This window comes from Callospermophilus lateralis, chromosome 1 (assembly GCF_048772815.1).
Source record: "Callospermophilus lateralis isolate mCalLat2 chromosome 1, mCalLat2.hap1, whole genome shotgun sequence".
Lineage (NCBI taxonomy): Eukaryota > Metazoa > Chordata > Mammalia > Rodentia > Sciuridae > Callospermophilus > Callospermophilus lateralis.
In genome coordinates, this window is record NC_135305.1 from 92,198,569 (window position 1) to 92,209,257 (window position 10,689).

Here is a 10,689-nt window from a genome sequence, read left to right on the forward strand (position 1 = left end):
GTTGTCCATTTATCTAAATTCTCTACTTTCTTGATACAAAATTGTTCATAATATTCTGTTACAATTGTTTTAATTTCTTTTGGGGTACAGTGATGTTTCCTGTTGTTTCACTCTTGATTTTGATGACTGTTTTTTTCCTTTTTTTTCCTAATGGTTGGTGTATTTAATAGTTTATCCATTTTATTGATCTTCTCAACCATATTTTGGTTTTGTCAATTTTCTTTATTGTAATTCTGTTTTCAAAATTAATTTCTGCCATGATCTTTAATTATTTCCTGTCTTCTACTTAATTTGGGTTTGAATCATTTCTTTTTTTCTGCCTTTTGGAAGGGAAAATTTTGCTCATTGTCTTTATATCTTTATTTCAATGTGTTTAAAGTGTTACATTTTTCTTTTCATACTCTACCTGCATTCCACAGACTTTAATAGGTTCTACTTTTATTTTCACTTAGGCCAACTATTTTCTAATTTCTCTGTGACTCCTTCTTCCTTTTTGTTCTTAAAAAAAAGCATGTTAAATTACTTTTATGTACTTTAGCATTCCAAACATTTTCCTATTATTGACTCTTTTTTTTTTTTTTTTTTTTTTTTGTACCAGGGATTGAACCCAGGGGTACTTAAACACCAAGCTACATCCCCAGCTCTTTTTTAAAAATTTTATTAGAGACAGAGTTTTGCTGAGTTGCTTAGGGCCTCACTAAGTTTCTGAGGCTGGGTTTGAACTTGGAATCCTTTGGGTTCAGCCTCCTGAGTCACTGGGATTACAGGGATGTGCCACTGTGCCCGGCTCCTATTATTGACTTTTAATTTGAGAAGTATTTGTCTGATTCCAGTCTTTTAAAATGGTTTGATACTTGCCTTATTGCACAGTACATGGGCTATTATGTAGAATGTTCCACAAGTTCTTTAAAATAGTGTTTATTTTGTTACTAATGGATAGAGTGTTCAATAGATTATTAGCTAAGTCAAATTAGTTGTTTGCATTGTTTAGAACTTTATATCCTTTTTTGTCTAGTCGTATCAATTACAAAGAAAGGAATATTAAATATTTCAATTGCATTGTTGAATTTTCTATTTTTCTTTTCATTTGTCAGTATTTTGTCCCCTATATTTTGAGGCTCTATTATTAAGTTTGCATTCAAAATTAAAATTAATGATCATTATAATATTAATATCTAATGTAATAATTCTTAATTTTTTATTGACAGAGTGACTGCTTTATTATTATATAGTCTACCTCTTTGTCTTCAGGATTATTCAGTATCGTATGAGTATATTTTGTCTGATCGTGATATATTTCACTCAGTTCTCTTACTGCTATTTCTATAGCATATATCTTTACATCTTTTAATTTTCAATCATTTGTGTCCTTTTTTTTTCTTTTTGGTGTTAGGCATCAAACCTAGAGCCTCATGCATGTTAGGCAAGAGCTCCACTACTGAGCCACATCCCCAGCCCCATTTGTGTCTTTAACTCTAATATGTATCTCTAGTAGCCAGAATATAGGTGGATGTTGCTTTTTTGAAACTCCATTTGATTAGCTTGTCTTTTGATTGGAGTGTGTAATCCATTCACATAAAATGTTATAGGACAGAGAAGTGGGGGGGGGGCAGGGGGTTAGTAAGGATGGTGGAATATGATGGACATCATTATCCAAAGTGCATGTATGAAGACACGTACCAGAGGTATGAAAAATTGTTCTCTATATGTGCAATATGAATTGTAATGCATTCTGTTGTCATTTATTTAAATAAATCAATAAAAAATTTAAAAATGCCATTTTAGATTGTTCAATATACATTGGCCTTTAACCTTTAGCAATGTTAAACCTTATGTTTTCTCCCTTCTTCTGTATTTATTGCTTCCTTTTGTGAGAAACAAGGTTTTAACATACTATTTTTTCCTCTGATTATTGGTATTTTTCAGTTGTGCTGAGGTTACAATATACAACTTCAACTTGTCAAAATCTATTTCAGTTTAATACAAATTCAATAATAGCAAAACATCACAACCTTGCTCAAATATTGTTCCACTTCCTCACCTCTCCTTTGGGTTGTTTTTTCTTACATTTTATATCTACGTGTGTTGTAAACCAAATAACACAGTATTATAATTATTTCTTTGAAGACATTTTCATTTTTTTAAAAAAATAAAGTATGTATGTGTAAATATATATTCTTTTACATTTTCATGCATATATACGATTTACAATGCTTTTCAGTCCTTCTTATGGATCTAAGTTACCATGTAGTATATTTATTTCCTTTCTCTCTGAAGAACTTCTATAATATTTTTTATATAGCAAGTTTGTCAGCAATGAATCTTCTCGGTTTTATTTTCCCATTCTTCTTCATTTTTAAAATGATAGTTTAATTTGATAATCCTTTGATAATCCCTTTCCCCCTTCTCAGCTCTTTAAATATGTCTTTCCACTACCTTCTGGTCCCCAGAGTTCTGATGAGAGGTCAGCTGTTTGTCAAATGTTTCTGTTGCTGCATTCAAGATTTTCATGTTGCATTTGGTTTTCAGAAATTTGAATATGAGGTATTGAGACTCATTCCTCTGTGTTTATACAGTTTGGAGTTTGTCAAGTTTGTCTTCACCTTCCCCTTTGTTTCTTTCATCTCCTCCTGGAACATCCATTTCACTAATGTTGAGATACTGAACACTGTGCTACGTGTTTCTGAGGCTCTGCTTATTTTCCGTCAAGCTCAATTTTTCACTATTGTTGTTTTGGATAATTTCTGTTGATCTATTTTCAAGTTCACTGATTCTTTGTTCTGTGAGCTCAAATCTTCTGTTGAGCTTCTTGTGTGAATTGTTCATTGTTATGATGGTTTCTCAAGTCTGGAATTTCTAGTTAGCTCTGATTATTACTTTATATCATGGTTGAAATTCTCTATGCTTGCTCAAAATTGTCATAATATTTTCCTTTAAATCTTTTATTATGGTTTTCTTTAGTTCTTTGGATGTATCCATATCAGTACTTTGAATTTTTGCTAGATTCATTTAGATTCAATTTTTATTGATTGTTTTCCCCCTAAGTATGTGTCTCTATTTACTGTTTTGTTGCATGTCTAGGAAGTTTTTTTTTTTTTTTTAATAGCAAACTGGATAGCTTAAGTAATCTATTTAGTAACTCTATATCCTGTTTTATTTTTCTGATGGCTGTTAGTCTTTCTTTTCTAGTAATTTTCCTGCTTTCAGCCATAGATCTGTTTTCCCCAGAGCATAAAGCCTCTGCTATCTGCTCATTTTTTATTTTGGTGTTGTAAGGTTCATACCTGTGTCTGTGTAGCTTAGAGCCACTAAGCCATTTGGCTGTGCTGAAGCACCTCAAACTCATAACCCCATCCTCTATCCATCCATCCAAGTGTGGGTTAAAGAGCACATTCAAAATTGCCTCCATTTTCCAAGTCTCCCTTGGCTTTTACCTTCAGGTCTGCCCCACCACATTTTTCATATGTAAAATTCACCTGTTTATAAACAAAAGGTATGGTGTTGTAGCAACTTGTTTTTCTTTCCACATTCACACAGTGTGAAGTCCATGAGGAAAAACTTGCATATGTAAAAAGAACAAGAAGAACAACAGTAAAATATGAGCCAAAACAGAAAACTTACTCAGTCTGCAACTCACTCTTCATCTGTGAATCTCCATTATGTATTCATGTCTATTCATGTTTATTTGGTGAATCACTTTGGGACTTAGCTACATAAATTCTCTTGCAATATTATCACAGTGTTTAATGTGATGGCTCTTTTTCCTTTTCTGAGCATTTGTATGCATGGTAGGAAAAATTATGAGATTTCTGCCTCCTGATATCCATGTCTCAGTGAGGGTGGGACCCATGGCTGTGGTTGGTTATCACTTCCATGATTCGATTCCATTATATAAAAATGACTAAAGGAATTTTTCATATGTAATTAAGGATTCTAATCAATTTACTTTGAGTTCATCAGGATTTTCCTGTGTGGGCCTCACCCAATTTGGAAAGTTTGTTCTCACTGGTGTTGGAGAAGAAAGAAACAGTGAATTATTTCTTGTGTTGCTAATTTCCTGTGCAAAGAGGCAGCCTCTACTCATGACACCTCAGTCCTGCAGCTGGGAGGAGCTGGATTCTGCCAACAACCAGTGAACTTGCAAGAGGACCAGAGTCTTAAATCAGCTGCAGCCCCAGCAAATCTTGCAAAATCCTGAACAGAGAACCCCATGATGTTATGGCCAGTCATCTGAGCTGAAGAAATTGGGAGATAATAAATTTGTGTTGATTGAAATTGATAAGTGTGTGGTAGTTTATTATATAATAATGCCAAACTAAGACACTATGAAATTTATTTATAAAGGAATCTTTCTTGAATTTGTATTTACACAAGAGATAGATTGGCATGTAATCATTCAGTTACTCAGAACTCTTTAATTTGCAATAGGTTTAATTTTGGGACTTCTAGAACAAAATTTCTATACATTTCTGATTTCCAAAAGAATAGATAATCATAACTCCTTTGAGTATTTCAGGATGGACCTAGCACAGTTCTCAGTATACCATTGTATTTACTTGTTCAGATCTTCACATCACCCTGTGTCATTCTCAATTTGCAGATTAGGTAAAGGAGGTACAGATAAAGTCATGTCCCTAATATAAACAGGATAGCAAAGCCAGGGTTGAAACCTAGGCCATCTGACTCTAAAAAGAGCCCAAGTTTTATTGCTCTTAAACTTCATGCTTTCCTATTGCTTCCACAACAAAATATGGAAAATTCAAAAAAGCGCTGAAAATAAAATAAAAATCACCAGTAACATTGCCATTCAGAGTTAATCATATCATCCCTGTAAACTAACATTTGAGTGTTCATTCTAGCTAAGAAGATAGTTATATAGATACCGAGATGGCATATTATAACTTAAGTGGGTCTTTTACTCTGCTTAACACTCTGTACTTTTCTCTTGTTTTCTTTCTCACAGTACAGAACACTTACAAAAGGAAAAGAATCATTCACTTTCTTCATGAAGAACAGCATGCTGTCATGCTGGATGCTTCTGATTTTGCTCACTGTGCCGCCTTTGCCTAGTCACAGACCTTCTCACCTCTGCAGTGTTTTTGTGATCTTTCTTTTCAGGGCTTTGGCCCCAAGACAATCAAGGAAAAAAACAAGCAGATGGAGTGTGATAAATCCAGATGATCGAGAAAGTACCACTTGTGCTAAGGTTGGAGTTAAATTCAAGGATAATTTAAAAGTAAACATAGAAGATTGTAGAGAAGAGAGTGTGTAAGGAAACTGTCAAAGTGAAGGGCAAGTGTAGAGGTGGCAGCCAGGGAATCAGGTGATCTGTCTGGACCTCGAGGATCTACCTGTAAGGTCATCGAGGGTGGAGGTGAGTGGACTGGTCAACATGGTAGGAAGAGACTATCCAGGTTACTCTACCGAGAGGAGTCCAGGAGCCTTAATGCCTCATATATGACTGTAGGAGCTGAGGGGGTGGGGACAGAGCCCTCCCCAAAGACCAAGAACTGTGAATGTCAGGGTGATGCTCTGCTCTGCCTCAGGAGAGAGATCCACCCTCAGAGGAGGGGAGGAAGAGAACCTGAATTATCCAGAGGAAAATACACTTAAACACATAAATGGCAAGATGAAATGTTTTCTACTATCACAGAAACAGTGTCTTATGAACAAGTGTTCAGTTACAGAAAATAGAGAAAGCGAAATTTCTATCTAAATTGTGATCATAAATTTGCACCCTTCTGTTCTGGGTCTGTTTAAATCTTTCCTATTTTTAGCAGAGACACTGTCTTTTTTCACTTGCATGGGCTTGAAACTATAGACCACCTTTTTCTCTTTATCATTCAAGCCCTAGAGTCATCTCTGACTACTCTGTGTGGGATACGTGGCTGGAGAGAGACATAACCTGACTGTAAAGACATTTTATATACTTAACATAAAAGGAATCAGGGGAGGGATGTGTTTTTAACCCTTTAAAAAATTCCCAAGCATTTTAAAATATCCCAAACTGGATGGATTAATTTAAATGTCAATGACGGAGAAACCATAAGGATTAACTTCCCATGAATCATCCATGTAAAGAAAATAATGCTTTACAAAAGTGAACTTGCCTTATTGATTCCATGACATTTGAAAAATGGCTGAAAGGCAAAACCTGCCCAAGCACTGTTGAATCAGCACTTGTTTAGTGACCAAATGGGATGACTAGTTTGTTGCTTATAAAAAGAGGAGACTGGGGAACTGGGATTTCCAAAGCTTATTTCTGGTGTTGGCATATATTCAAGACCATGTCCTCAGGTTTGCTGGTTGGTTCCCCACTGCAAAGCTTCTCTGGGACTGGAGCTGGGGTTGGTTATTTGTCATGGGATGTTGACTCAATATCCTGGTAACTTTTGTGGTGGTTCTCTTAGAGAATCTCTTCAGTCACACCCTCTCAATCCATTCTGAGGAGCCATATATGTCCCTTGAGCTCTTCTCACTCCCACCTGCCTCTTATTCCGTGATATGAACACTTCTCCCAGATTCTCTCTGCTGGGAAGTTAGAATTGGCAAGAGAAGGTGGGCCGGCTCTCGGAGGGCTGTGCCATCACATGCAAACTCAGAACTGTGGGAATGAATTGGCACAAAGGTGTGGATAGTAATAAAAACAGCTCATCTGCAGGACAGAGAGGAGCCAGTGCTGATAGTCCGAGAGTAAGAACTCCCTGGATTCTTGGTAGTCATCATTTTTTTGGATCCTGGCTTGATATTTAGGTCTAACTATTTTTCTGCCTTTTGACATCAAACTTTCTTTCTCACATTCTCAGCAAAAAAAGTTTTCTCCATTTGTTTATTTTTATTTTTTTATGTGCTGGGGATGGAATCCAGGGTCTCATGCATGCTAAACACACACTCTGCTATGGAGCTATATTTCCAAACCCCATTTGATTCTTCTTACTTGCAAGCCTAGGTATTACACTCCTATTTGCCAAAATGGTGGTTAGGGATTCAGTGTCTGGGAAATAAGATAAAGGAATGGACATAAGAGGAAAACAATAATAGCAACTACCATTTAAAAAATGAGTCTTATGGGCTGGGGATTTAGCTCAGTTGGTACACTGCTTGCCTCACATGCACAAGGCCCTGGGTTCAATCCCCAGCACCACAGACAAACAAACAACAAATGATTATTAGATATAACATCAAAAGCACAAGAGAAGAAAAAACTAAATAGGACATCATCAAAATTATACAAGTTTGTTCTTAAAAGGCTCTTATCATGAAAGAGGAGTTAATTCACAGAACGGAAGAAAATATTTACAAGTTGTATATTTGATAAAGGACTTATACCTGGAATATATAAAGAACCTCACAATTCTATAACAAAAAGACAACCCAATTAAAAAATGGACAAAAGATGACATTTCTTCAGAGAAAATATGCAAGTTGCTTGTGAGCATATGAAAAGATGTTCAACATCATTATCATCTGGGAAGCACAAAGCAAAATCACAATGAAATCCTATTCCACTAGCCACTAGCATAGCTCTAAGCAAAAAAAGATGGTTGTTCATGAATGTGAAGAAATTACTACCTTCATAGATATGTGGGGAAAATGTAAAATAGTACCACTACTCTAGAAAATAATTTGGCAGCTCCTCAAAATGTTTAATATGGAGTTTTCATATGCCCTAGAAAGTCTGCTTAGGATTTATTGGAGTGATGTGTGGAGAAAGTAATAATGGCATTGTTTTTGGGGTGATGAAATGTTATGGAATTAGATCTTGATAATCAATGCAAAATACATGAATATGCCAAAAACTTCTTTATTTTAAACTTTAAAATAGTGAACTTTATGGTGTGTGACAGGCCTCCCTTTCCTTCTTCTCCATCCAAGAACAGTCCTTGAAAAGTTCCCCTGAACACAAATTTGAGTGAAGTTCCCCATGGAACCAACTTCAATCAGTGAGACACCTGTTTGGACCATTTTTAGAATCTGGCTTAGTGCACAGTCAGTACTCAGGAGATGTTGACCACTTGGATGGACTTTCAACCCACCTTTATCACCCAAAGTCACCAAAGTAAGTCACCCAAGCAGAATTAGCCTGAAGTTGTGAGTTGTGGGAGAAATGGAATGGCAGTCATGCCAGTTTCTAGATCCAAACCTTGAGAGACTGGTGGCTTCTAGTTCCTGTCCTTTGCAATGCTTTCTCTGGGATCCTTGAGCTACACTGGCACTGCCATGGGTAGGCACTCTGATGTCCATTTCCCAATGAACCAACCTTCTAGCCATATCCCCTCCCCAAGGTGCCAAAATATAAATAAAGCTGTTTTGTGGAGTCCCAAACCCATGGGTCTGTCATATGAATACCACCTAGTCACCTTGGTCACCCATGCATGGAGCATAAGGATCACCATCCAGGCTCCAAACAAATTCCTGACTCACAAAAACATAAACAAAATGGTTATTACTTTAATTTGTTAGGCACCAGAAGAAGAGCAGATCAACCCATCCTGGAATGCCCTCAACACCTCCTGCCAACTCTCTGTGGCCTCACTAGGAATGAAGTAGGGGAAGGAACCAGTATTTCATGTCCATTTTGCCAAGATGGAGACCAGAGGAGCTCAGGTAGATAACTAGACTAAATCCAAAGATTTAATTAGCAACCAGCCTTGATGTAGAACTGATTTTACTTGAGCCTTTTTCAAGAATCTTTCCATTTGATAGGCTTTAAGGTTTGACTTAGAGCAAATAGAATGTTAGTAAATAATGACGTAAGAAGAAGGAATCCTGATGAGGACGATCTCCCAGGCGTGGTTCCAAGAGGCCTGAGATGTCTGCTTCTAGGTTTCTGGAAAGTAGATTTTTTTTTTTTTTTTTTTTTTGGTGGTGCTGGGGATTGAACTCAAGTCCTTGTGAACATGAAACAATTACTCTACCAACTGAGCTCTATCCTCAGTCCCAGGATTCTATCTTAATATTAGCTTATTGAACAACTGTTACTCATTTCTGACCTTTGATGGCTCCATGTACTGTTTCATCTAAACTTCCACCACTGTTATGGAGGCCCCAGGTAAAATATATATATCAAAAGTCTTACCCTACCTTCAACTCTCCTACAGAATAAACCAAAAATCCCAAATCAAAGCAAAATTAAAAAAAAAAAAACTAAGAAATAAAACCTTCAGTAAAATGAATCAAGAAGTCAGATGCTAATCTCATTTGAAGCGTTCATTTGACCAAGTCTGGATTCCCTGAGAGACTGAGGGAAGCTAAGATAGTCGAGTCCTTAATGTGTACAAATATAAAAATTTTACATGAACATTTCAAATCTCACAGTATTCTCAAATCCCCATGATATAGGTATTATTAGCTCTGTTTCAATGATAAAGACAGAGGCATGGGGAGGGTTAAGTAACTTACTCAAGATTTCACAGTCATTAAGGAATAGGCAAGGAGAAGAGAAAGTGGGCAGACAAACTAACTCAGACGTCTTAGGTCAATGCGCATGAAAAAGAGTAAGAATGTCAGGCTATTACAGTTGTGTAACCAAGAGGAAAAAAATCCAATCACAAACAAAGCAGAAGACTTTAATGACTAATTCAAATCAGCAACTATATTATCACACTTCTTTGCACATAGAGGCATATAGTGTGAATGCTTATCCTTAGACTCAATATTTGTCTATGTCTGTGAGGTTTTCAGTGCCTTATTTGGAATCTCACAAGTATTATGTGATTAAACAAGAAAGACATTTGCAAGAAAAGTGTTATAAACCATTGATTTGTTCACATAAAAAATATTTACATACCTACACAGGTGTGGCCATTGGAGTGACTGGTGCTGTGCTGGTCAATATAGGACACTGCAGAGGCCCAGGAGTGAAGGGATAGGAGAAGGAGCAGCGGAGCTGCTAGGAGGGCTTTCCAGGGGGAGTTCATCTCCAAGCTGTGCACTATGGCTGCAGAGGCTGCTGATTAGTGGATGCTGAAGCTCAGTCTTCAGAATCAGTCTTTCTCTCCTCCTCTTGTTCTCTCTACTTTGCTCTCCCAACATACACATACACACTTTTCAGTGAGTGTAATGCAAACAAAAAACATGCACAAACACTCACAAGTCCCCAACTTGCTATTTCAAAAGGGTGAGAAAGCCACATGGACCTGGGGCTGGGGACAGTTGAAAGGAGTCCTTGGTTTGCAGTTCCTCTTAGCTGAATGCAGCAGGAAAAAGGAAAACCGAAGTTGCACAGTGTAGGCAACAGCACTTCCGTACTCCCTAGCTGAAGTGGGTGACCTTAAACCACAGGAGCCTTGAGCCTGTCAGAGTCCTTCTATTGGGTTGGCTGGGAGGCCCTTCCCCTTTCATTCTTGCAAAACAAAACAAAAGTAAAACCAATCATGAAGATGAAAAATGCTACACAACAAACACACAACTCTTCAGCAATTTATGATCGGCAGTGCCCACAGAGTGTGGAAATTATAATTTGTTATATCCGAAGCTTAGCTGTGCTTTAAATGGCTTTATGTGGTGAGGCTGGGCTCCTTCTTTTGTTTTTAAAGGATATTCTTATCAAGTAGTCACTGTCCTCTAAAGAAGTTGAAGATTATTCCTTGAAGGATCAAATTTTCTCAAGGTCTTTCATCTGGTGTGCAGAAAATAATGGGCAGCCAGTCAGCAGGACTGGATTTAAAATTGAGTGAGAAAAAAAAG

At 36.9% G+C, this 10,689-nt stretch overlaps 1 protein-coding gene across 1 annotated transcript in view; it reads right to left on the reverse strand.

The window, feature by feature from the left end:
- Aoah (acyloxyacyl hydrolase) overlaps positions 1 to 10,136 on the reverse strand; it is a 203,312-nt gene extending 193,176 nt beyond the window's left edge. Inside the window, exon 1 of the mRNA XM_076864004.2 lies at positions 9,791 to 10,136. Within this exon, the coding sequence (XP_076720119.1) occupies positions 9,791 to 9,920 (130 nt within the window). The 5' untranslated portion in view covers positions 9,921 to 10,136. The remainder of the gene's footprint in view (positions 1 to 9,790) is intronic.
- Positions 10,137 to 10,689: the final 553 nt, after the last annotated feature.